This window comes from Podarcis gaigeae, assembly GCF_964106915.1.
Source record: "Podarcis gaigeae genome assembly, chromosome: 10".
Lineage (NCBI taxonomy): Eukaryota > Metazoa > Chordata > Lepidosauria > Squamata > Lacertidae > Podarcis > Podarcis gaigeae.
This window is the reverse complement of record NC_139686.1, coordinates 16,012,160-16,039,143: the sequence shown is the minus strand read 5'-3', so window position 1 is coordinate 16,039,143 and position 26,984 is coordinate 16,012,160. Positions and strand designations below refer to the sequence as shown.

The following is a 26,984-nucleotide window of genomic DNA, read 5'->3' as shown; positions in this document are numbered from 1 at the left end:
TTTCCCAGCATCAGGGTCTTTTCCAGGGAGTCTTCTCTTCTCATGAGGTGGCCAAAGTATTGGAGCCTCAGCTTCAGAATCTGTCCTTCTAGTGAGCACTCAGGGCTGATTTCCTTCAGAATGGAGAGGTTTGATCTTCTTGCAGTCCATGGGACTCTCAAGAGTCTCCTCCAGCACCATAATTCAAAAGCATCTGTCCAGGTTTGTCACTGCTTTTCTCCCAAGAAGCAGGCGTCTTTTAATTTCGTGACTGCTGTTGGAGAGTATGCAATCATGGTATTGCAGAGAGTGTCAGTTTTGTGTTCTGCTTAGAGAACTTACCTTCACATACACAGCCCTCCAGCACTGCCCAGGGGGCCAACTTTGACAGTTGGGTAGGGTTTCCCACCTGTCAATCACCTGTTATTGCAATGCAGCCAAGTGGTCTGTTTCCCTTTGCGATTTGCAGTTAAACAGTACTTTACAAGCGCTGCCAATTAGCTGGTTGACAGCAACTGCAAGCCCCAATTTGGGCAATGAGGGAGCTTTCAATCACATGAACATCCCTACCACTGTGAAGTGGTACAGCCCAGGACCAAGTTTATCATCTTAATGAAAACCAGGTGTGAGACATTTGAGGCATAAAGCCTGTTCATGTTTCCTGTTGGAAGTGCCTTTGGCATTGGCTGTTAGGTGAATTAATGTGACTGTAGCTCTGCTGCTCCAGTGTGTTATCACTAAGTAGCTGACTTGAGGTCAGGAGTAAGGCTGGCAGTTCCTACACTGCAATGGTTACTTCTTATGAGTTGTTGTCAGCGCCACTCTTGTTGACAAATATCACCTGCTTTAATAAGGAGAAGAAAGCAAACGGGTGAAGCAGAGAGATGGAAGACCCAGCATTTCCTCATTTTGTTCCTATCCTGCTTGCACCTGTCTAGAGGTCAGTAGGTCAACCAAAGCAGATTAAACCATGCAATATATAAATCACATATGTGTAACAGAAACATACAACTGTGTGATTCCATGCAGAAAACGAATTGGTGTCCAACATGATAGGTAGAGCTCCATCTAGTGGCGATGGGCACATTGTGCTCAAGGATAAACACTACAGTACAGTGGTACCTCGGGTTAAGAACTTAATTCGTTCCGGAGGTCCGTTCTTAACCTGAAACTGTTCTTAACCTGAAGCACCACTTTAGTTAATGGGGCCTCCTGCTGCCGCCGCGCCGCCGGAGCACGATTTCTGTTCTCATCCTGAAGCAAAGTTCTTAACCCAAGGTACTATTTCTGGGTTAGCGGAGTATGTAACCTGAAGCATATGTAATCCGAGATACCACTGTATAAGCTTTTGGCTCATGTTTAGTTTGTTTTTAAGTGTCAAGGGAATCTGAGACATTTTAGTCTGCTTTTATTGATTACTATTACTCAGCTCTCACCTGTGGCTCCTAGAAACTGTCAGCATGCAGCAGCCAAACCCCAGGAATTTCTTCGACTAGCTGGCTAGACCAGGTGAGGGTAGCTGATGGGTCTCAAACCCTCGGCTAGGGAACTCCTCTGCATAGGAAGACAGGCTCTGGCAGATTGAGCACACAAGACCAATAGTGGGTTGAGAGATAATGGAATTTGCCTCTGGGGGAGAAGACAAACTGCTGTGTTAGCACGCAAGTGACTTCCCCAGGGCGCAAGCCTGGGCACTACGTATGGAGATCCTGGGCTGCACAAACATCAAGACCTGCCCCTTCCCCCGGGCCTTGCTGATGTGGTCCAAAGGAAAGCAGAGCAATAACATTTGGCAACCAGCATGCAAGGCACCAGCTAATCATTAGGGATTTGTGTTGGATTTACTCCCTTGTCTTTTCTTCTCCTGAAGATATCCCACAAGGCAGCAGAGGTTCAGGATCAAAGTTTTCCTTCTCCTAGACAGGCTACCTTCCCAGGTTGATGAGCCCTATCAACCCCTCACTTTCCTCTACAGCGCGTGCAGAAAGTGCCTTCCTGATCGTTAGACCTACTGTTTGCCTCATCCACTCAATCTGCCAGAGCCTGTCTTTGCATACAGGGGAAGTCCTAACTCACTGAGGGTTTGAGACCCATTGGCAATAGGGCAGGGTTGTTCCTCTGGTTGGGGGGACATGCCGTGCTCCTCCTGGGGTAGTTTGTCCATCTTTAGCCTCCACCCTGTACTCAGCTCTCATTTCTTGCTCCTAGAAGCTGCCAGCACTTCCACACTTACTTGCTTTATTTATGACAGAAACCCTTAGCAGTGTTTGGGGTGGAGACGCTTGCCTGACCTCCCGGCAGGTTAAGTCGCTTACTGGGAAGGAGAGGGGTGAGGCATTCACCAGCAGCAGCATTGGATTGGCTCTGCTGGTGTGTTTGCACCACACCAAACTTGCCTCTTCCAGTAAGAAGCAGGGATTCACCAACTGGGATGTCAGGTAAGCACCTCTGCCCATTACTAGCAACCCAACCTTGTCCTTTGCTGCATCAGACGTTAAATCTCTACTGTTGTTTGTAAAGTTATGAAGAGGAGTTGTGTAAAACATCAGGCAGGAATAGTATCACTAGAGCCAGTGTAGTGTAGTAGGCAAATTGTTGTACTAAAACCTGGGAGAGGGGAGTTCAAAGCCCCACCAGGTCATGATGCTCACTGGTGACCTTGGGTCAGTCACAGTCTCTCAGCTCAACCTACCTCACAGGGTTGTTGTGAGGAAAAAATAGGGAGACCTATGCACTGCTGCTTGGGAGGAAAGATGGGGTATAAATGCAATGAATGAATGAATGATTTTTAATAAGTTTAAAGCAGCCAGATAGGCATGGTTTTTACTATAACCCAATGTTAATGAGCCTGTTATCTCCAGGGCTCTGTCTTTCCATTTGTGCTTCTGATATTATTTATGACTTTCCTTTGACTATTAGGAGGTTTATATCTCCCCAACTGGATATCATATGGCGGCTTTGCCTACAGGGCAAATTGTAGGCCAATTGCACAGAAAATTAAATTACAAGCCAACTGGTGGGAATAATCAAATCAAACTTTCTTGAGGAGCACACAGCTTGCTCGGCATTACCACTGCTGTTCAGGCTGCATAGTTTGCACTGCTTACTTCAAGTTTTCCTACAAAGTCAGCTTTGCCGACCTTGGATTTTATTCTTTTCCCTCTTGGAAGCAGTTCTCCATAATAGTCAACCCAAGGGCCTTTTAAAAATTTAAGAAGACAGCTCCACTAATTAAGTCAGACACAATTCTCAGATGGCACTTGAAATCAACAAAAATAGATTGCATTTCTCAAGAGGCTGAAGCGGGGGTGTGGGGGGGCACTTGAAGGGAATTGAAATGTCCTCCCCTTGGGTGAAATAATAGATAAATGGGTAGTGAAAGGTTTAAATGAATCTGTTTACTTATTCACCATGCAATGCTATACATCACTAGACTTCAACTGGCAGGTCTGGGGACCCAACCAGTGGGTTGTGGCCACAACCTATGCAAATAAATGGTGAAAGATTAAGAAATGGGCTCCCAAAATGCATGTTTGAGTTATTTATTTATTTTTTAATAAATAAATCTGAGGCTTTCAGGGTCCTAGGTCTTTAAAGGGTGAAGAAACATAACAGCGCAGCCACAATCATTTGGTTACATTTCTCATTTAAAACAACATTCCCCCCCCAAACCCCAATGATCAACCTGACACAATCAACATACAAAGGTGTTGTGAGAATGTGAATACAGTACTTTGTGACTTAGAGAAAGTAAAACAAAAACAAAAAACCCCAGGCCCAGCTGCTTTAGTATTTTAGTCTACGTACTTGTTATCCTCACAACAACCCTATGATATAGGTTAGGCTGAGATAAAGCAAGCGGCTCAAGGCTGCTCTGTGAGGTTCACAGCTGAGCAGGGATTTGACCCTGGGTTCTCTCCAGTCTTACCTTGACCCCCTAACCACCTTTAACTGGTATTTTAATTGCTTTTGCATTTTCATGTTAAGCTGCCTTGAGGATTATTCATGTATTTAGGTTTTTTTAACAACAACAACAACAACATGTTCCAGCCAGGAAAGATTGCATTTTGAAAGATGAATGAATAAATGACTTAAACAAACAATAGATGTCAACCTGTTTTGTTCTTAATGCAAAGAATTGCTCGCATACAGTATTTCCCCCGCAGCTGTAGGCTGAAGTGGTACAGTCCTCCCAACCACATGAGGACCCTATCGCATCCTTCGCTTTGCTTACAGATAGGTAGCCGTGTTGGTCTGCCATAGTCAAAACAAAAAAAATTCCTTCCAGTAGCACCTTAAAGACCAACTAAGTTAGTTCTTGGTATGAGCTTTCGTGTGCATGCACACTTCTTCAGATACACTGAAACAGAAGTTTCCAGACCCTTCTATATAGTGAGAAGGTGGGGAGGGGTATTACTCAGAAGGGTGGTGGGAATGGGTGATTGGCAGATAGCAGTGATGAGCCTGTGATGAGGCTCATCACAGCTATCTGCCAATCACCCATTCCCACCACCCTTCTGAGTAATACCCCTCCCCACCTTCTCACTATATAGAAGGGTCTGGAAACTTCTGTTTCAGTGTATCTGAAGAAGTGTGCATGCACACGAAAGCTCATACCAAGAACTAACTTAGTTGGTCTTTAAGGTGCTACTGGAAGGAATTTTTTTTTGTTTTGACTTCGCTTTGCTTCAACCTGTTGCGTCAGAGTACATACCGCGGTGTGCGACCAATGGGCCCACAGGGGCCTGAGGAGGGTTCCTCCCCCTTTTAAAGAAACAGCCTCACAAAAGGAATTGAGTTGGGGGCGGAGTTTAATCCCAACAGTGGCTTTCCTATTTCTTCCACTTTCTTAGCTTCGGGTTTAAAATGATTGCGAGCTATATATATGATATGGGGCTGACAAAGCCAACTTTGCGGGTTCGAATCCCGTACCTATCCCTGGTTGGAACATGGGTCCCTTCCAACGCTACATGTCTATAATTCATATTTCTATAATTCATGTATATCCTTCCCGTCGCGATAATTTATATATTTATCAACCCACAACTCATACAAAATAGATATAGATCTAGAGAGCAGGAGCGCCGCTCCATCCTCGAAACTCTATGGTGCTCTAGGGCGAAACCGGAAGCGTCGCTATGGTTACCTTCGACCTGGGCGCGGACTTCCGTCAGCGGCCATTTCTGACGACGTCGCTTCCGGCGCCGGCGCCGTCTTATCCCTCCCTCCTTCCCTTGGCGGCCAGAGTGTTGCGCGTGGCTGTGGGCGAGCGTCGTTTCCCCGGCGTGGCCGCCTTCTCCGCCCCTCCCGCGGCCTCTTTTCTCCCCTCGCCCTTCCTCGCGTCGCCCTCTTGGGCCTCTCCCCCCGCTGCTCCTTCCCTCCCGCCGCCGCCGCCATGGCGATGAGACAGACCCCGCTGACGTGCTCCGGCCACACGCGGCCTGTGGTGGATTTGGCCTTCAGCGGCATCACCCCCTACGGGTACTTCCTCATCAGCGCCTGCAAGGGTGAGGCGAGGGGCCAGCGGGGGCTTCTTCGCGAGGGGTCGGTGGGTGGCAGGCACGGAAATAATACTATAATAATAATAATCTCAAGTTTTTATGTACAGATATTCGGAAAATTAGGCCGCCCTGAGATCTATGGATGAAGAGTGGTGTACAAATTCTGTTATTAATATTATTAATAATAAGCAACTGACTTTTGGGTTTGGTGGGTGTGCGTCAGTAAACGAGGGGAATTTAGACTAAGAGAGCTGAGTGGGGGGTGCTCGTGTAATCTCACTGTATACAAGTTGTACAAGTGACAATAAAGTATTTCATTTCATTTCAATCTTCTGCTTTAAGGGAGCCTTCAGATCTGGGAACAGAATCTTTAACAAATCTTCTTCGTGCCTGGGTGTGTCCGCAGTCCTATATTTCTTTTATGCTGCTTGACTTACCAAAAAACCCCAAAACATCAGTATACACTTGCATGAGGCTGTTAATCACAAGATTGTGGGTTCGAGCCTCATGCTGGGCAAAAACATTCCTGCGTTGCAGTGGGTTGGATTAGGTGACCCTCCAGAGTCCCTTCTGACTACAGTTCTGTGAGTCTATAAGTGTTGAAGCAAACATTACTGGAACAATACCGCAGCAGTTTATACTTTATCTTGGGTATAAGGCACATTGAACCGAAATGGCAGCAAGAAAACTTTTACTTTTAATGAAAGCAATTCCCCTCCCTTGTCCTCCTTTTCTTGACTTGTCTGTGGCCATACTACTTGGTATTTTCAAATCCTTGCTTTTCTTGGAAAGCTTTTGGAACAGTCTCCTTGCCGATATTCCATGTTGTATTAGTATTTTAGAAGTGGGTCCTCCAAGTTATGTTTGTGCTTAAGGTGCATCCTTCACAGGGAAAGCTGTTAAACTGGAGTGTGTGTAAATAATTATGCTTCCACTCCCTCTTTGTACCTGCTTTCCCTTTATTCCTTTTCCTCTGTTGTTTCTGTTTCCAGATTGTAAGGGCCTTGGGAGTAGAGACCTGTTGAAGCTGGTGCTTGTAATGAATGTAGATGGTATTATGGAGACAATAATAAGCCATTTTGTTAATCACTTTATCTCTTGGCACATAATGTGTCTGTGCCTAATATTTCCCTATATGCATACCATGGTTCTGGTTATAGAATCATAGAACGGTAGAGTTGAAGGAATTCCTAGTGTCATCTAGTCCCACCCCCTGTGATGCAGGAATCTCGACTAAATCATTCAGAAACATTGCCGAAGTCAAGCTGGCCAGTGCCTGGATAGGGTATTGCCTGGGAAAGCTGTGTCTAGTGCTTTGAGTCTTTATTGTTACACTGTTAAATGATGTAAGGGCCACCAAAGCATTCCAAATATTGTTGATGTATTAGTTCCATTATGGTATAATTTTTTTTATATAAAAAGTACATGTATATCCATTATACACTGGGCACTTGAGCCACCATTCAGTGCTGGGTTAAACATGCTTAAGTGAGCTTGAAACACCCCTAAATCCTGTAATGGATTGTGGTCTTTCAATTAACTCTTTTGCTTGGTGCTCTTGCAAGCAGACAGGCAAAGCCATCGGGATTTGTTGGGGCCAATGGAGCAGAAATTCCTGGTGCCTCCCCTCTCCACTCTGCACATATAAAACTATGTTGAATCTGTCAACCTGAGAAGAGACAAGTTTTCAAACATTTCCATAAACTTATTTGCAGTGCTGCCTTAAGAGATCATAGGTGATTCCCCCCTACCCTGGCAACTGAGGGGAAGTAGGTATGATCCATCATCCTGGAATAACCTACCTTCAACCTCTGATTTTACCACCTGAACATTTATTTAGATCAGAGGTTGAATATGAATTGTCAGTCCCCCACATGATCTTGCCTTGCTTTTCCCTTCTGTAAATAAGTGGTTGTGTAAAAGCAAATGTTCTTTGATGGGTGAAGTTCATAGAGAAGAATAGTGACATATAGATGACCAAGGAAGCCTACAGAGGGTTTGCCCAAAGCTCTTGCTGGATAATCTCTATTGAATTATAATTTCACAGATGCTCTTTGTATGATTATTTGATATAGATTGTTGGTTGATAAACTAAACTCCTATGTTTCACTTCTTTTTTCTTTTTGTCTAGATGGGAAACCTATGCTTCGCCAGGGTGACACAGGAGATTGGATTGGAACATTTCTGGGTCACAAAGGAGCTGTCTGGGGTGCCACTTTGAATAAAGATGCCACTAAAGCAGCTACAGCAGCTGCAGATTTTACTGCGTAAGTGAAAGTCTTGTATCTAACACCAAAACCTACCCTGTTCTTTATTACTACATTTACAGCTCACTTAATGCACTTGAATCTCCCCCCCCCCCCACCTGCCAACCCCTGGTGTCTCAATTTTTAAAGAGCTGTGTAGAAGCATTATTTTAAGTCTGTAATATATCATATCAATAGCTATGTTTTTTCCTTTCAGCAAAGTGTGGGATGGTGTTTCGGGAGATGAAATAATCACCTTAGCCCACAAGCACATTGTCAAATCTGTGGACTTTACTCAGGTAAAACAGACACTAAATATCTTTGTTTCAGGGCTGAATGCCTGCCTTTGTTTGCCTGTGTTTTTCTCAAGGGCATCATATGAACAGCTTTATATTCCCAACTAGTACAGATTTTATTAGTATTAAATAAAATAATGATAAATGAAATAGTACTGATTTTAAAAACCAGTTTCTACAAGTAGTGATGTTTAATATAATATTACTGTTGCATCAATGAAAACAATGGCTTTCGTTTTCTGTTCTAGGACAGCAATTACCTGCTGACAGGTGGGCAAGATAAACTGTTGCGTATCTATGACTTAAGCAAGCCAGAGGCAGGTGGGTTTTTACTGTTAGTAGGTGAAACTAACTATTATAATTTCATTTTGAAATTCTTTTGCATCCGGTTACACTATTTCAGGGTTGGGGATCCTCTTCGCAGACCAGTTTTGACAGGTGGGCAGAACAACCCAGCTGTCAATCCCATTGTTCTGATGTCACATGATTGACAGGTGGGTGTCCCACCCATATGTCAGAATATTTGTGTGGGGTGTGCAGAAGCGATGGAGATGGGAGGAAGAGACAAGTTGTTTTTGCTAGTACAGGTAATGGAGGAAACACTTTTCCTTTCCTGAAACGGGAGAGGGAGAAAGCTGCCTTTTGCAAGCTGTTGCCTTTTCCTTGCAAAGCACTCCCCTCTTTTCACCCCCCAAAAAGAAAGTGTGTTTTGGATTTCTAGGCTGCATTAGGCTTGGGGTAGGTTAAGGGCACCTCCTTACTTATTAGTCCTCACACCCTGCTGTGCATGGCAGTGAAGGCAGCAAAGAAAGTGCTTCTTCCATTGCTGCCTCATTATGATGTCCGGCAGAGCTTTTCCGGGTAGCGTGGATCCTCTCACTGTATGTCCGAAGGACCGACTGTAGCTCACTGTGACTTGTTTGCAAAGCATTTTGAGAACAAACTTGTTGCATCAGCCGGAATCTTGACTATGCTGTTGTATCAGATGAATCTCAAGGGGTGCCTGGCCCTGTTGTGTTGGGTGAGTTTCAGCTAGTAAGTCTTGAGGATATGGACAAAGTGCTCAGAAAATCACTCCTCAAGAAACCCTGAATTTGGAAAATCTTAAGTGACTACCAGCCAGTCGCTAATCTCCCTTTCTTGGGCCATGTTCTTGAGCGAATGGTTGTGGACCAGATCCAGCCGCCCTAGGAGGAAACTTGATTTTCTAGATCCATTTCAATTAGGGTATATGACTGGTTTTGGTACAAACTGCTTTGGTTGCCCTGTATGCTTCTGATCTTCTTGTGGTTATGCTGCAGCTACTGCAGTTCATTCCTGTCACAATAAGTTTGGGAATTTGCACTGAAGATCGTTTCTCGCAGCCCTTTGCAATTACACGATGTAGTTATATGCAGGGAAATAAAATATCTCATGTTTAGTGCTTACCTGTATTGCCACTATTCTCTCAGTAAATCTGCTTGGTATTGATTGTAAGTCATGTAGAGAAAACTACATTGATGATGTGCATGGCTAGAAGAGATCTTTTGAAATAACACAGTATTTCCCCTACTGTTTAGACCCTCAAATCGTCAGCGGCCACACGTCTGGGATTAAAAAGGCTCTGTGGAGCAGTGATGACAGACAGATCCTTTCAGCAGATGACAAAACTGTCAGGTAGGAAGGAACAAATATCTCCCTTTCACCAGAGCTGCCTTTTGGGTTTATGGAATTGGTGTTCATTATAGGGCCCTCTTTTGAATTCAAATATATATATATATATATCATTAGCTTTTCAGCTAGTGTGCTCTGTCCTAGAACCATAGAATTGTAGAGTTGAAAGAGTCGTAAGAGTCATCTAGTTCAACCCCCTGCAGTGCAGGATTCTCCCCCCCCCCCCCGCCAGTGTGGGGCTCAAATTCACAACCCTGAGATTAAGAGTCTCATGCTCTGTTGACTGATCTATTCACCAGAGTATATGTCTCACAATACAGTCCCCTGCACCAGGAAAGGACAGACTTAAATATTGCTGGATTTACACAAGGTATACAATGCTTAAGTGCATAAAAAGCTGCAGTTTGTTTGCCAGGCTGAAAAGCAAGACGAATCACGGAGCTTCTTGGGAGGGAAACCGTGAAATGCTCTTACGCCATACTGTAAATGTCTTGGGGGAGGTGATGACAGTGCAGGGAAGCATGCGACCCAAAGGGCTTTGGAGATCTAACCTATGGCGCTGGTCTTGTGATAAGCTAAACAGATTTTTACCTTTGTGTCTCTGATGCAGACTCTGGGACAGAAATACATTTACAGAAATAAAGGCAATAAATGTTGCTATGTCTGTCAGCAGTATGGAATATATTCCAGAAGGGGAGATAATAGTAATCACCTATGGAAAAACAATCGCCTTCCACAGTGCAGAAACGTAAGTTGAGTTTTTAATGTGGTTAGTTTTGAAAGAAACGTAATTGGCAACTTTTTGGAGTAAACAGATAAAAAGTGTATATTTCCATACTAGATCTAATATGTATCCCTTCAGAAATACTTCATGTTTTATCTAAGTTCTTTTCAGAGGAGACCCATTGAAATTGATCAAACCAGGTTAGTCATGACCATTAATTTCAATGGGTTTGCTCTGAGAACTAGCGTTGGATATAATCCTTAGTTCTTTGGATCCTGAAGAAAGTCTCTGTAGTCTTGATTAAGGAGATGCAGTTCATCATTCAGATTGGAAAACTTTCACAACCTTGGTTTTTCTCCTGTGAGTGAAATGGTTTCATCTTACTTAATTTTAAAGCTTACCTTGCTTTTAAATCATAATTTCTGAACCTGTTGCCAAAGCATGAACATAGCAAAAACACATCAGGATAAACACAAAGCACTAAAAACACCCAAAATGAAAGTGGCACTAAAATCAGTCAGTTTAAGGTCTGGTAATATACAATGCAATGCAGCCATAAAAATCCAGTTAATTATACAACAATTAGCACAAAATATTACTATTGCTAGAACAGGCAGAAAAATCTGAGAAGACCCTGGCATAGTAAGTGGATGAAAGTCCTCTATATGGAATTCCACCTTTTGTGGGTTTGGTTTTTTTAATGCATTGGTATACGGTTCTGTGGAGAGTCCAGTTCTAGCTTTTAATGCCTTTTCCTTCCCTTCTTTAGTCTGGAACAGATTAAATCCTTTGAGGCTCCTGCAACAATTAATTCTGCATCCCTTCACCCTGAGAAAGAATGTCTAGTTGCGGGTGGCGAGGACTTTAAACTTTATAAGTATGATTATAATACTGGTGAAGAACTAGGTATGTCCCAACATTTCGAAATACCTCCAGAGCATGTTTTTATCATTTGCATTCTTGTTAAAATATAAAACCTGCTTAACTGGTCGTTCCAAAGGTTGGAGCCTTCAGGTTTTCTTGCAATCAGTATAATGAAGAGATGGTAACTTCCTAAGCCATTGCTATAAAGCCACATTTCATTTCATTTTATTTCCCTTGGTCTGTGTGTATGTGTGTAGGCTCACTTTCACAAACTTCCTCAAATTGTCATTGCACTTCAGTCAGAACAGCAGGCTTCAATAGGATTAGTTAAATTTGACCTTGACTGTGATTGCTGTCCAGATAACCAAAGCTGATCAGTCTTTGTATGGCTAAGATCCCAAAGAAACAAAAGTGATGCGCAACCATCTCTTGCTACTTCCCAATCGGTCCCTCCCAAGATGGTCTTTCCCTACACTCACGTCTTTTATTCAGTGCTGGCTGCTGGAAGAAATGGGGTGCAAGAAGAATGGGGGAAACCCTATGCATATTATTTAGTGGGGAGGTAAGGGAAACCCAAAAGAAGTACATTCCCTGGCAACAACTTCTGACCAGTAGGAGGCATGTAGTCAGGCCAAGGGGAAATGAAATCTAAGAGCTTGCAAAATGGCTCAAGTGTTGACTAAGAATTATTCATGTTCTGGGATCTTTTTAGCCTTCTAATGTTTGGCCTTGCAGGTTGTCTTCTGTGCATAGCTGTTGGGTAAGGAATATCTCAAGCTAAGCAAGTGCCCAGATTGAAGCTTGAGTTTCTGATTCTAGTGACCCTCCGATAGCTGCAGGCAGTTCTTTTTGATGTTTCCATGCTGAGAGTAAAATGTTCAAGGAAACTTTGTGGTTGCTGCAGTATCACATCCATGTTTGGGTGGCAAGCTATACCCTTAGTAGTGGAGGACCTCTCCATATCACACAAAGTTAGGTGAGGGCTTCTTCATGTTCTAAACAGTTGGGGCCTCATTACTGTTCTCCTAGGACTTGGACCGGTAAATTCATTTACAAAACCCAACCGCTAAGGAACCGAGACATTATTTTTCTTCCTGAATTCCTAAGCCTACATGTTAAAGCACATGCATTCCTTGTTGCCTGGAAATTCATTGATTTGTCATTTCCCTGCAGAATCTTACAAGGGGCACTTTGGGCCTATTCACTGTGTCAGATTTAGCCCAGACGGAGAGTTGTATTCTAGTGGCTCTGAGGATGGAACGCTAAGACTGTGGCAGACAACAGTCGGGAAAACATATGGTCTCTGGAAATGTGTGATCCCTGGTAAGAACTGGTGGAACAAAAGTGCACTGTAAAAGAATGATAATAATGATGATGATGATGATAATAATTTATTTATCCTCCGCCCATCTGGCTGAGTTTCCCCAGCCAAATCAAGAATCTAACATTTTCAGTGCAGTTTTATAGTAATAATCTTACTCCGTTACTTGAATAGCTTGTTGGCATCTTAATGAATTGCATACCAGCAGAACATCTTTTAACTGTTATCAGTTAAGGCCTAGGTGGTAAACCTCTGGACTGTCCCTGTTTATAGAGCAGGTGTGGGCTCCTCTACACCAAAGAATAAAACATCTGCCCACACAACAGACTTGTGGGTGAGAAGTCTAGATAGAGCTTAATCTTCCTGCTTAACATTTAGTTTTCTCTTTGGTTGGTTTTTGTGTGTGTTATGGATCAGCATTGATTGCTGTGTGAGCCTACACAAGCCATCTTGAGGAAGAGGGTGCAGTCTGGACAAAGCTTTACTACCTTAGAAGTATACATACTTCACTTTAGTTCCTGATTTTTTTAAAAAAATATTTTTGCGGCTGTTGGCCTTCCAAAATTGGAAGAGGAAGCCAAGCCACCTTTTGATCACGTCAATGAGTTACTTAAAATTGGCTCATAAAACATAGTATTCGTATAATGGAAAAGCACACTGGTGAATTCAACAAATACAGAAAAGCAGTGATGCCATTTGCTCGGTGAATTGCAGAATTCCTGCAGTTCTGCAGCAGACATTTACGCTTTTTACAACGAAGTTTGGCATGTTTGAGCATTCAAAAAGAGGACTCTGTTTTCTTTCCCTGTAGAAGAAGAAGGTGTAGAGCTGGCGAAATCAAAGGCCAACCTTCCAGGAACTGCGGAGGAAGACCTAGGTAATGAGCTGACAGCTGTGCTGGGGTCCGGCCAGAGTAATTAAGATAATGGCCTCAACATATGCTTTTACGGTGTAGTGTGTTAAGTCAGTTGGGGGGAAGCGGGTTGTGGGTGTGGAATAGGAACCAGTGTGAAATGTACACTACAAAGTAGGGGTCCATACCCCATACCCCATGCTTAGCCATGTTGCTTCAGGAACTTCAAAAACCAAGTGAAAGAGTGCAAGGAAGACCCTTTTGGGGAAGTGAGTGGCAGCCGAGAAACAGCTAGCTCCTTGTTATCTGAGATGGCTCCAAGGGCTGTCTAGAAGTCATAGCAAGGAAGTCTCCCTCCATTTTAACAGTGAACGGGGACAAGTATGTACCAGATGCTGCTGTTGTGGCCAAAACAGCATTGCTAGAGGCATGATTGGCCCGCACACTTAATGAGTGCAGTGCTGTTTGTTAAGTATAGATGAAGAGTACCTGAAATAATTGCATGACAGAATGCTTGAATAAAGTAGATGAATTTATCTGCCTGCTGAAAAATAATTATATCGGTGTTTCCTTTCTTGACTCGGCAGAAGACCTTGGCTCTGAAAACTCAGATTCCATCTACAGCACAACTCCTGAAGTTAAGGCTTAAGTTCGCAGCTGTCAATGGCAACATATGGACATTTTGAGACTAAATCAAGGAAGCAGTGGAATGCAGCAGCGTCCCAGGGTGCACACTGTACCCCAAGGCAAAGATGGGCAGTAATTGATGAGAATGTATTGGAACTGGCTGTCTTTCAAGAGAGCTGAGAGTATTGAATGAGATGAGCAGTAACGGTTTTTCGCTATCTTCTAGCGCCACTGCCTGTTGTATGTCTGAATGTAACATGGCAGCCGAGACCCAGTTTCTCCAACTGTGGTTAACTCAGTATAGTGTTAATAATTGAGGAGAAATGTAATGGCTTCTAGTAGAGTGTTCTCTGAAAGTGGAAAGAATTGGCAAAAAGATAGGGTTATGTGGAAAAACAGCGGATTTGGTTTTTTCCCCTTTTGTTGTACACCACATCTAAATAATCTGTTTTCAACCATCTAAATAAATAAAATGCCTCTACAACAACCCTCTTTAGAGAGCTTATAAATTGTACAAGCTAACTCATCTGTTCACTAACAGCACTGGGCATTTTTGAGGTTTTAATGAGATAAGTCTGCTAAGACTGGTGGTAGTTTTTGCATGTAGGTGGCTAAATTCAATTCTGCTTCAGGCTTTTATTTTCCCCACTCCACCTTTGCAAATTTATCTAATCAACCTTCTCTCTAAAATAACAATATTGGGCCAATCTTCCATCTTAATTTCTCCCAGTAGCATCCGCTTTCTACACCATAAATAGGTTTTGTTTCCCCCCCGATTTAAATTTGGTCTTTTGTGTGTCATCAGATTATACATATGGTGTATAGGAATAAAGTTGTGGTTTTGAGGGGGCCATCTGTATTAACTGGAGAATAAATATAAATGAGCCTTTCATATATATATATATACAGGTGAGACTCAACTTATATGGGGTTATGTTCCGGGGTTTGTGTGTGAAGCCAAAATTGTGTATAGTCACACTGTGTTCAATGGGGGGGGGGGTGTGGATTGCTCAAGTCTTCTTTTCCTCTATGCCCACCCCTTTTCTGCTTTTTATATTTGTTTTTTATTGCCAAGTGCATAAAACTGAGTGTTCACAAGTTAAATGTGCATAAGTGCCATTATACAGGCAACTTGCAAATATCCTAATTTGTTTGGAATGCTTCATGTATTTGTGGCCAAAGCTGTACATTCCAAAAAGACCCTGATCTTCTAGATAACGACAGTTCTATTCTGATAAGGTTTCTGAAAAGCGTTTTTAAAGGAATAAATGGGTGGTGGGAAGCCAAAAAGTCAAAGGATAGTATTGGGTAGGAGTATTTAAATACTTATCACTTTAGGGGTAAGGTGTGAAAAAGATGAAAAAGGATGAAAACACAGTTTGAGAACATAGAATTAATGGAACTCTGGGTTTGGGGGCCTGTTCAAGAGCATCTAGATGTAGAATTATCTCATCGGGTAATTTACAGGGTGTAGCTGTTCTTTAACTTGTACCAATGTGCCAATGGATGACGAACACCAGAAAACAATCAAGGGCAGTACTGAAATTCTGCAGTTCCAAATCAAAATAACCAAACATGAGCTGTGACTTTGTGATTATGCCATTAGGTCTAGACCCGCTGTTTTTCAATACTAACCTTCCCCAGCTGCTGCGTAGCCCAGCCGCTGCACATTGCTCCTGCCTCATTCTCCCTTCCAGTTTTTATATCTCAGTATGAGTTCTGCATGAGTGGTGGTATCTGTGTCCCACTGGGGCAGAGGTGGAATTGCATTTCGGATGATGTTGGATTCCCAACTCCCATTATTCCCAGGTAACTTGGTCGGGTAGCAAAAAACAAACCAAACAAACAAACAAACAAAAACAGCTGAAAGGTCACCAGTTCCCCAATACTCCACTAAGGAAAGGGTTCTCAGTAAAATACTATTGAGCTATACTTGCTTTCTAAAAGTTGAAACATCCATGGAAAAGCTGTTCATCAGCTTTATTGTAGAGGAAATATATACAGCAGTGTTCTCACGTATCTTACATTTTTAAAATATTGTGTCTGGCTCACCCTATCCATCATTGGTCTGCTACACCAAATGTGTGTTGGCAATAGGATGGTGCCTAGACTTTTGGCTGAAACTCACTGTAGGCAATGGGGACAAAACTGCAAGCTTAGCGCTGTGTGATGTTACCTTGCCTATCATCTGTGTGTCTGAGGTCTCCCAACTAGATTCAGCTAGTGAACTCTGTATAGAAGCCCTGCACAAGGGTTCTTGTAAAGGTAAAGGACCCCTGAACAGTTAAGCCCAGTCAAATTTGGCTATGGGGTGCAGCATTCATCTCCCCTTTCAGGCTAAGGGAATGGGTGTTTTGTCTGCAGACAGCTTTTCCAGGTCATGTGGCCAGCATGACCAAACCACTTCTGGCGCACGGGACTCTGACAAGTTGCCAGAGCGCACAGAAATGCCTTTTTACCTTCCTGTCGCAACAGTACCTATTTACTCGTGCTGGGTATGCTTTTGAACTGCTAGGTGGGCAGAAGCTGGGACAGAGCAATGGGAGCTCACCCCATTGCAGGGATTTGAACGTCGACCTTCTGATTGGCAAGCCCAAGAGGCTGGGTGGTTTCCCCCCCCCCCCCACCTCCCCGTTTTCCCCCTGAAATTGGCTCAAGGTGGGGGTTGGATGGAAACCCAGTACCCTGTTCCATCTGCTATGTACACCGCCTTGAGCTCCTTGGAGGAATGCAATGCAGGAATCTTCTCACCAAAGACAAGGCTTACAGACTTCAGTTCAAATTTCACTAAAGTGGATCCTAAAAACACACACACACAGACTCTACAGTGGTCCCTCAGGTTAAGTACTTAATTCATTCCAGAGGTCCGTTCTTGACCTGAAGCACCACTTTAGCTAATGGGGCCGCTGCGCCGCTGGAGTATGATTTCTGTTCTCATCCTGAAGCAAAGTTCTTAACCCGAGGTACTATTTGTGGGTTAGCGGAGTTTGTAAACTGAAGCGTCTGTAACCCGAGGTACCACTGTATATCGAGTGACAAAGGCCAGGTTAAAGAGGTGCGACTTCAGCAAAGGAAAGCTGTACGTGGTGCTAAATGCACTTCTGCGGAGAAAATCCCCACAATTTAGGGGCTGCCACATTTGCAGATCGCCTTGCATACAGAAGGTCCAAAGTTCAAGCCCAGGCCGGCATCTCCAGATGCGTGTCTGCTGCTGTCAGTCATGCAGACAAGACTGAGCAAGGTGGAGAACCGATGGTTTTGACTCTAATCCAAAGGCAGCTTCCTAGGTTCCCATGGCAAATGAGGGGCACATGTTCCCGAGTCAAATCTGCCTGGGATTAGGCTGCAGGGTGAACAGATCCTGCTGCAAACGTCAGATTCAAACAAGCAGTGGGAAACATCGCACTTGAAAACAAAACAGCGAAAGATTGAGGCCGGCTTGCAAGCGCAGCAAAACGACAAGCATACTTTGCATCGCCCCCTCCCCCACTCGGCGCGGACTTTGCAAAGACTCTTTTGCACGGGGGGGGGGGGGAGGCGGGTTGAGGCAGCAGGAAGAGGAGGAGGAAACGCAGAGCAGGAAGTGCGGGAAGGTTGGAAGGAGAGGCGGGTTTGCCCCGATCATGGCTGCTAGGAACCAGGGCACGGCGCTAGGTAAGGCTGGCTCGGGTGCTGCCGAGCGGGAGGGGGGCAGGCGCCAGGGTCGTTGCAAGCCCCGCGCGTGCTTACTCACAAGCAATCCCAGCTGTGCCCGGTTAGACGCAAGCCCTGCTCAATTCAGCGTGGCTTACTTCCAGGTCAATGGGGGGCTGGGATTGCAGGAGAAGCCCCACTGGGTTTGGGACATTCTGTGCCTGATTAAGGATACGCATCGGTGCTGTCAGGGGCGCATTCATTAGGGGTGACCCCTCCCCAGATGCAACAGGACTGGCTTGTTTTTTTGGGGGGGTCCCACTTTTCAACTGGCTTGGCAAGACCCCGCATTCCAGAATCCAAAAATATTTTAAGTATTCCACTGTCTACATACAGTATCCAACAGTGCAATTTTCTGTATATCTCCTTAAATTCTGCTAATAAGATTTGCTATCCAGTGAGAGCATGCAATGCAATCCTAAGCACTAGTATATTAAGTAGTATTATTTAATTAATTAATTAATTAATTAATTAATTAGTATCCTGTCCTTCCTCAGAGGGGCAGCTCAAAGCAGCACTCTGTCTTATCCTCACAACAGCCAGACAAGGTAGGTCAGGTTGAGAGCTGGCATAGAATAGAATCATAGAATCATAGAGTTGGAAGAGACCACAAGGGCCATCGAGTCCAACCCCCTGCCAAGCAGGAAACACCATCAGAGCACTCCTGACATATGGTTGTCAAGCCTCTGCTTAAAGACCTCCAAAGAAGGAGACTCCACCACACTCCTTGGCAGCAAATTCCACTGTCAAACAGCTCTTACTGTCGGGAAGTTCTTCCTAATGTTTAGGTGGAATCTTCTTTCTTGTAGTTTGGATCCATTGCTCCGTGTCCGCTTCTCTGGAGCAGCAGAAATCAACCTTTCTCCCTCCTCTATGTGACATCCTTTTATATATTTGAACATGGCTATCATATCACTGGCAAATGGCCCAGTGAGCTTTGTTTGGGTGGGGATTTGAACCCTGGTCTCCCAAGCCTTAAGGGCAGCATGCTAACTGCAGATGAGACGTATTTATGGAGAGGCAACACTGCTGAGGTCAGTGGCACTTGCACCTTAGACAATGTGCTTTATTTACTGCCCAAGCTTGCTAGTGACCCCAGGAAGAAAAGAATTATGCATTTTGTAGTAGTTGGGGGAGAAGAGAAACTTTCGTAGCTGCAGCTTGTGAAGGGCGGTTGTGGGAATCCACTTATCTAAACTCCTTCTGCCACGCAGATTTGTGAAGATAGCTGCCTTCCCTTTCCCTTTCCCTTTGGTCATCCTTGGCAAAATTCCTCTTGTTATGAAAGGGTTTAAAGTCCACACCAGGGGAGCAGATCTATCTGAATCACACGTGGGTTTAGTACATTGGTGGAAATTTGGTGCATGGATCCTCTTGCAAAAACTGCAAGTTATCATCATCATCATCATCATTATTATTATTACATATACAGTGGTGCCTCGGGTTAAGTACTTAATTCGTTCTGGAGGTCCGTTCTTAACCTGAAACTGTTCTTAACCTGAAGCACCACTTTATCTAATGGCTGCACTGCTGGAGCAAGATTTCTGCTCTCATCCTGAAGCAAAGTTCTTAACCCAAGGTACTATTTCTGGGTTAGCGGAGTCTGTAACCTGAAGCGTATGTAACCTGAATGCATATGTAACCTGAGGTACCACTGTACATATACACCCTTCCTGTTTCGAGAGACAGTGCCTCTGAGGGTGAAATCAAATTGCTGTGTTACCATCTCCAAAGTGATCTCCTTGGGGTGTGAGCCTGAGCAGTGTGTCTGGAGGTCCTCGGCTGCCAGGACATCAAGAACACGCACCCCCCCCCACCTTGCTGATGTGGTCCAAAGGAAAGTAGAGCGGTACATCTGGCACCAGCATGCAAGGCGTCATCCAATCATTAGGGAGACTGATGCCAAACGTATTCGCCTTTGAACCACATCAGCTTGGCTCCAGGAGATGCCAGAAGGAGGCGTACAAGATGCCATCCAAACTGTCTTAGGGACTCCGTTCCAGATATCTGTGGGGTTTCACTCCTGAGCCTTTTCATCTCCTGAATATACCCCACAGGGCAGCAGAGGTTTGGATCAGAGTTTTCCTCTCCTAGATGGGCTACCTTCCTGGGTTGATGAGCCCCATCCGCCCCTCACTTCCCTCTACGCAGCCTTTCTCAACCTGTGGGTCCCCAGATGTTGTTGAACTACAACTCCCATCACCCCTGGCTAGCAAGGTCAGAGCTCAGGGATGATGGGAGTTGTAGTCCAGCAACATCTGGGGACCCACAGATTGAGAAATGCTGTGTCTACAGCATGTGCAGAAAATGCCTTCTTGACCGTTTGACCCACTATTGGTCTCATTTTCTCAATCTGCTGGAGGGGAAGTCCCTAACTCACTGAGGGTTTTAGACCCATCGGCTACCCTCACCTGGTTTAACCAGCCAGTCAAAGCCGTTCTCAGGGTGTGGCCACTGTCACTTGCTGACACTTTCTAGGAGCTCAGTCTACAAAAGGCGAACATATTACACCAAAAGGAGCACCCTAGTACCACTCCCCTACCACCCCAGACACTCCAAGGGTTTATACAAATAAATAATTATAATAATAATCTCTTATCAGCCCTAGCCAGCATGAGCAGTGGTCACGGGAGTTTTAGTCCAGAAGCATCTTGAGTGCACCAGATTTGGTACATGTATTTGGTACACCTTGAGTATATAGGGATAGTAAAAGAAGCTTGCAAGTTCGAAGATCGAGTAATGGAAAAGGCAGTAATAGGTTTAGTGCAGGCATAGGCAAACTCTGGCCCTCCAGACATTTGGGACTACAACTCCCATCATCCCTGACCACTGGTCCTGTTAGCTAGAGATGATGGGAGTTGTAGTCCCAAACATCTGGAGTGCCGGAGTTTGCCTATGCCTGGTTTAATGCCTTGTTATGCACTACAAAGGAATTATAACTCTAATCAGGATACAGTGGTACCTTGGGTTACATACGCTTCAGGTTACATACGCTTCAGGTTACAGACTCTGCTAACCCAGAAATATTACCTCGCATTAAGAACTTTGCTTCAGGATGAGAACAGAAATCGTGCAGTGGTGGTGCGGCAGCAGCTGGAGGCCCCATTAGCTAAAGTGGTGCTTCAGGTTAAGAACTGTTTCAGGTTAAGAACCGACCACCAGAACGAATTAAGTACTTAACCCGAGGTACCACTGTATATGTATTTGAAAAACAACGTCCCAAAAATGTAGAGATTGCAAGGCAAAACCATCATATATATAGGTTAGCAGTCCAAGCTCACTCAGGTAAGCTAACGAGTCCTAAGAGCTTTTTAAAAAGGTAACCAAAAAGCAAACAAAAACTCAATGCATATAAAAATGAAAGATCAAATTCTAAGAACGCTCACGACTGTGAATGGAACAGAAAGTCACCATTCATCTACAATTGCAAAATATCACCGAAGAACTCTCTGGGTAGAAATCCAGCCCTAGATTTTGGGGGTCCTCAAAAGACAAAGTGTGTTGGGGCCACAACTGAGGAGGCCCTGTGAATAAATTCTGAGTATTGTAGGGAACATGGTAAACTCTCTTACACCAGATCAGATTAGTTGACCCTCCAGCCCATTATTGTCTACTTTGACTGGCAGGAGCCAGAGTCTCGGGATTAGGGGTGAGCCCATTTCCTGTTATCTGCTACCTGATCTTTCTAAGTGGAGGTGCTAGGCCAGGGATGGGGACCTCTGACTTCCAGGTGGTGTTGAACTCCAACTCCCACGATCCCTGTCTACTGGGCCATGCTGACTGGCGCTAATGGGAGTTGGCGTCCAACATCTTTTTAAGGCTGTCAGTGTGCCCTAGATGTCTAAAATGGGTATCTCTGGATGCTTGTAGAAATCTTGCCTCTAGCAAGACAGGCCTTGGATCCCCCTTGCTCAGTAGTGTAACTTGAAGTCATCCGTTCTACCCTCCGGAGCAGGAGAAAACAAGCTGGCTCCATCTTCCATGTGTCAGCCCTTGAGATCTGTGAAGATGGCTATCATCTCTCCTCTCATGAAGTATAGCACTTCATTGCCAGCCGTTTGGGCAGATATTCCACTACCCGCCGCTTCGTGGGTTGGCACCGTTTTATACCAATTAAAGAGAATTCGCCTGTACTCTGTAGCCATCCAGTTCAAAGCTATCTTATTAACGTCCTTTTCTCTTTGGCGCAACACCAGCTATGCTGCCGTACCCTGAGGCATAATGGGCCAAGCTGCCTACAGTCACAGGCCCTCAAGTTAAAAAAAGAAAAGAAAAAAGGAAGATTGACTCTCCCATGAAACTTCTAAATACAGTTTTGAAGATTGTTTTTCCCCCCACTCTCTCTTCTTCTTTTTTGGACACGTCTTCAGAGGGAGTAAAACATTCTCTTTTTTTCCAGAGGAGGATTAAAAGAAAGTTGGCTAATTAGCTGTAGTTTAACTGCTTTAATTACTTTTATCCCTGAAGCCCCATGAATATTTAGATGGAGCAGATGACATATAAAAAATGGGACTATTCACGCTCCATGTTTAATGAATATCTAAGCTGCTTCCCTGCTCCTCCTTTGGCAGGTACTTGAGATGATTCACACATAATTCCCCCACCCTCCAATATATCTAAATTTCTGACCTGCATTTGCCTGGAAAGCTGAACTCTGAAACAGCAGTTCCCAACAGCGGGTTGCACATCTTTCCCAGGCCTTGTATACCTGAAATGCATATTTTTTTTAGGAGCCACCCTTTTCTCTTGACTGTTTTTTTGTTTGATTTTTTAAAATAAGGTTTTAATACTCTATTTTTAAATTGATGTTAGCTGCCCTGGGACCTTATGATGAACGGCAAGTAAAAAAATCCAATTAATAATAATATGTGCTTCTCCAGCTTACGTAGGAATAATCTGTGTATAGTATACGGGGGGATGCGGGTGGCGCTGTTGGTTAAACCACAGAGCCTAAGACTTGCCAATCAGAAGGTCGGCGGTTCGAATCCCCGCGACGGGGTGAGCTCCCGTTGCTCGGTCCCTGCTCCTGCCCACCTAGCAGTTCAAAAGCACTTCAAAGTGCAAGTAGATAAACAGGTACCGCTCCGGCGGGAAGGTAAATGGTGTTTCCGTGCGCTGCTCTGGTTTGCCAAAAGCAGCTTAGTCATGCTGGCCACATGACCCAGAAGCTGTATGCCGGCTCCCTCGGCCAATAAAGCGAGATGAGCGCCACAACCCCAGAATTGGTCACGACTGGACCTAGTGGTCAGGGGTCTCTTTACCTTTTTTACTATGGGGGGGGGGGACTTTATTTGTGAAGCAGTTCTCAAAAGAGGGCATGGGTCCCCAACTTTTCCAGTCCCCGGGTGACACATTTTGAAATCTGAGAAACTGGCATGGACATCACACTGCAAAACGGCTCAGGGATTGAAATTGTGGTTTAATTCTGATTAAACTTGAGTGTGGATAAGAAAGGCTACTGAATTTAGGTGATGCGTGCAGAAGTGGCCAGAGTGGCTGGGGCAACTCAGTTAGATGGGCAGCATACAAATGATGATGATGATGATCATCATCATCTTCATCTTCATCGCAAAGTGTAGCCTTTCATCCTTGGCAGTTTGGGGAACGTTCCCTTGCATGGATCTGTCCACCCTGCCAGCTGCAGCCCAGGGTAAAAAGGGGGGGGACAGGACCCCAAATATCCTAAATGTAATTGAAAAAAGGGGGAAGAGTGGGGCAGAGGGCCTTAATAGGCACCAAGCAGCATATCTGGGGGTGCCATGTTGCTTATTGATTTGATTTGATTTGGTTTGGTTTAGTTTTTTGACTTTGTTCTGCTTTATTATTTGGGTTCCATAGATGCGATGCAATAAGAATACATTCAAAATAATAATAATAATAAATGTACTAAACAGAACTAGGCACTTTTCCTCACAGACCTCAGCTGGCTTGCGAGAGTCCGGGTGAACCAGCCGGCCGTCCTGAGGCGGGCAGCTCAAATTCAGACACAGCGGGCTGTGAAAAAGAATTGGCAGGTAAGTGGCTCCCAGGAGAGGGTCGTGTCTGAGGGGGTAGGGAACATGCTTTGCGTGTCAAAGGTATTGAGGGTGAACCCTGGCATCTCCAGGTAGGTGCTGGGAGAATCCCCTGCTTGAAACTCTGGCTGCCGTTCAGTGTAGGCAGTGCTGCAAGTATTCTGCTCTCGTGTTCCACAGACACCTGTTATACCTCCATGGGCTTTAATACCTTGGAAGTCGAACGGAATCCGTTCCGGAAGTCCGTTCGACTTTCAAAACGTTCGGAAACCAAAGCGTGGCTTCTGATTGGAAGCTCCTGCAGCCAATTGGAAGCCATGGAAGCCCTGTCGGACGTTTGGGTTCCAAAGAACGTTCACAAACCGGAACACTCACTTCCAGGTTTGCGGCGTTCGGGAGCCAAAACGTCCGAGTACCAAGGCGTTCGCGATCTAAGGTACTGAATTTTGTTCAAGTTGCCTATAGACATAAAAGATGGTGCTTGCCTTTTTTAATAATTCATTTTTGAGGACCATGGTAATGAGGCTGGTAAAAAGATTCTTTTCCAACAGTGCGTTTTTGCGTACATGTGTGCTGGGTGTTGAGGCACCTCAGAGAGGGGCAAAACCACAAATAAGCTTTAAATACGTTGATTCATGAGTGGGTAGGTGTGTGCATTTTCTAAGCCACCTCTTGGAGAATTCTTTTATTATTATCAGTGTATTTTTTTCTTTAAAAAATGTTTTGGGGTACTCTCATTTTGACTCAAGAAAATCACCATTTTATAGTTCAGATCGGGAAAAATAAATACAGGAAATGGACAACAGTACAAAGATTCACAAAATGTTTAGGGGTCTGCTCTCCCCTGCATCCCCCCAGAAAAAAAGCACTGATGATGATACTTGGAAACTTCTGGTCAGCCCTGGAGGCCTGGCAACCTTAACTGGGGCTGGTGGGACTTCCATATCCAAAACTTATTGAGCGTATTTTCCAGACCCTGAATCATTTTGGTTGCCCACCTCTGCAAACATTCCAGCTTGTCAACATCCTTTTTAAATTGTGTTGCCCATACCTGCACACATTATTCCAGGTGTGGTCTGACCAGGGCAGAGTAGAGAGGTACTATTACTTCCTTTGGTCTGGACACTAGACTTCTGTTGCAGCCTTAGAATGTATGGCATTCCCTTTTCATTACTGGTTGATATTCTGTGTGGTTTTCATGGGTTTTGCGTATTTGTTTTTACTAAATAAAATAAAAATACTTAAATAAAACATCCACATTAGAGCAATGACTTTATATTACTGACTGAAATATCACAAAATCCTGTTTGGTTGCTCAACTAAAGGCATTTCCCTAATATGGATATTTGAATGTGTCTGCTTAAAAACTGCTAATAGTGGGTTTTAATATCAGCTTGGATTAGACTGACATATTTCTTTGAAATATCCTGAGTGTTGGCGAAGGTTTGGCTATGGAATATGTAGTCAGACTCTCATAGCTCAGCCTCTTCTGTAAAAATAGCTTCTCGGTTAAACAACGGGGGGAAAAAAAGCCCCCCTACAAGTTCACACCAATTCTTGGAACCGTTTTTGCTACATCTGTCTTCACAACTCGTTTTCCAACTGTGGAGGCCAGAATCTCTTTCCTAGGAGCCGATTATATATTCAATTTTAATTCCATTTAATTTAGCTGGAATAGGAATTCCAACAACAATAAAAGTGCACTTGGTTTCTTTTCTACACTTACGAAAAGCAAAACAAAGCGCTTCAGAGCAAAAAGGGAAGAGATCTTTTGTATCTACCCTGCTTTCTCCATGAGATAGGGCATCTAAATGATTCTCAAGGAGAGCTTGATTCATAGCATCCATTCTCAATACAGCACAGTCTGCTTTTCAGCACTTTACACTGGGGTGTGAAAAGGTCTGGGGACATTCTAGGAGGGTCTAGAAAGAGAAGCAAAGGGTGCTAAAACAGCTAAGTGCCACATTTCAAAACAGGTGGGTGCAGACCTAGAGCAATAGTCAGTCATGCAGTTCCATTAGCTGCACTTATGGCTGTGTAGTAGAACTTTCTCCTCTATGAGCCTCATAAATCTGTTCCGGATTTCCCCACAAACCTCTGGAGCAGATCTGGGGAAGCCATGAGGGGTTTGTGGGGAGCAGAGGTTCCACTAACCAAATAGGAAAAAACAACAACCATTACTTTGTTAAGTAAGCAGCTCATGTTACGGTCTTGTGCTTTTCAGAAGCAACAGCCCCAGGACTCTGAACTGGGGTTCCCAGGGCAAGGCTTGGGAGGCTGCATTCCTCAGTGAAGTTCGGGAAGATTAGTAAAGTCTGCCTGAAGTGAGCTGATTTCTTGATTTCACAGTCCTTTTTTAAAAAAAACAACAACAAAAAACAAAAGCAAGATTTGATTTTGATTGGCTGATCAATTTTGGATGGAAACAAATTCTTCTACTAGCGTTACAGTGGTACCTCGGTTTTTTAACGTTGTCCATTCCGAAAGACCGTTCGAGTTTTGAAACGTTCGAAAACCGAAAACTCAGTACAGAAGCCTCCGTAAAGAAAACTCAATACGGAAGCCACGTGGCAGGTTCAACTTCCGAGGTGTGTTCGGAAACCGAAGCATTTATAAACATATTTGAAGATGGCTATCACATTACCTCTCAGTATTCCTTTCTCTAGGTTATAATACTTTAAATATTTCAAATGCAAGGCAATGAGTCCAGTGTAATCTGGACAAATTTATGCCCTTCTAATTCCCATACACATCAGAGGGAACAGCATTAGGGGTGTGTGGGTGACCTTTCCATTGTAATCAGGGAGATTTGAAATTGCCTAACTTTAGATGGATCATACCTGGTTTTTTGTTTCCTTTTAAATACATTTCCTCCTCTCCCCAGTATGCATGAAATGTGCCAGTTGAAAGATACAGTGGGCAAAATATTGTCCACTTAATCACCCTGATCCCACAGCTGTTTAAATTAAACCATGAGCTATAGGATGGAGGGGGAATAGGATCTGGACCGGTGAGAAGGATCCCTATTGAAAGCAGGGTTTGGTCAGCTGTGGTTGGGAGCATTTTCAGTGAACTGGTTTGTTTAAAAATCACCAGAAGCTTCTGATCTTCTCCTGGCACAGAAAATAGATGAGAGGAGGGAAAGTGAGAGTCTATGGTTCATTGTAGCTTGTTTATATACCAGCACTCTTATCTGTCCTGGCCTCCGAAGTC

General features: G+C 44.2%; 2 protein-coding genes and 2 long non-coding RNA genes across 5 annotated transcripts in view; 2 read left to right on the top strand and 2 right to left on the bottom strand.

Annotated features, from left to right (window-relative positions):
- Positions 1-612: 612 nt before the first annotated feature.
- On the bottom strand, positions 613-5,236 carry LOC310826372. Its single transcript, XR_014555800.1, has 2 exons — positions 5,126-5,236; positions 613-823 (listed from the first exon to the last, which is right to left on the bottom strand). It is a non-coding gene; the product is annotated as an uncharacterized lncRNA (long non-coding RNA).
- On the top strand, positions 4,696-14,551 carry STRAP (serine/threonine kinase receptor associated protein). 2 transcript variants are annotated; one of them, XM_083700825.1, is made up of 10 exons: positions 4,696-5,486; positions 7,612-7,747; positions 7,944-8,025; positions 8,271-8,343; positions 9,582-9,678; positions 10,286-10,423; positions 11,169-11,305; positions 12,437-12,586; positions 13,396-13,461; positions 14,025-14,551. In XM_083700825.1, the coding sequence occupies exons 1-10, from the start codon at positions 5,375-5,377 to the stop codon at positions 14,084-14,086; spliced, it is 1,053 nt and encodes a 350-aa protein (XP_083556951.1). In that variant the 5' UTR covers positions 4,696-5,374; the 3' UTR covers positions 14,087-14,551. The 2 variants fall into 2 exon arrangements, with proteins under 2 accessions (XP_083556951.1, XP_083556952.1); XM_083700826.1 differs by lacking the exons at positions 13,396-13,461; positions 14,025-14,551 and adding an exon at positions 12,683-12,723 and having other exon boundaries at positions 5,211-5,486; positions 12,437-12,607.
- Positions 14,552-17,599: 3,048 nt separating this feature from the next.
- Positions 17,600-26,984, top strand: part of DERA (deoxyribose-phosphate aldolase) — a 44,299-nt gene continuing 34,914 nt past the window's right edge. The window contains exons 1-2 of the mRNA XM_083700863.1: positions 17,600-17,718; positions 23,674-23,771. Of these exons, the coding sequence (XP_083556989.1) occupies positions 17,688-17,718; positions 23,674-23,771 (129 nt within the window). The 5' untranslated portion in view covers positions 17,600-17,687. The remainder of the gene's footprint in view (positions 17,719-23,673; positions 23,772-26,984) is intronic.
- The window catches only part of LOC310826361, a 683,860-nt gene continuing 677,573 nt past the window's right edge, over positions 20,698-26,984 (bottom strand). The window contains exon 3 of the long non-coding RNA XR_014555789.1: positions 20,698-20,719. This is a non-coding gene — a long non-coding RNA (uncharacterized lncRNA). The remainder of the gene's footprint in view (positions 20,720-26,984) is intronic.

Bases quoted from the DNA above. Each gene is read 5' to 3' on its own strand.
- STRAP (XM_083700825.1), top strand. From the start codon at position 5,375: ATGGCGATGAGACAGACCCCGCTGACGTGCTCCGGCCACACGCGGCCT. The intron at 9,679-10,285 runs GTAGGAAGGAAC...TCTCTGATGCAG, and splicing joins GCAGATGACAAAACTGTCAG to ACTCTGGGACAGAAATACAT. The intron at 11,306-12,436 runs GTATGTCCCAAC...ATTTCCCTGCAG, and splicing joins TAATACTGGTGAAGAACTAG to AATCTTACAAGGGGCACTTT.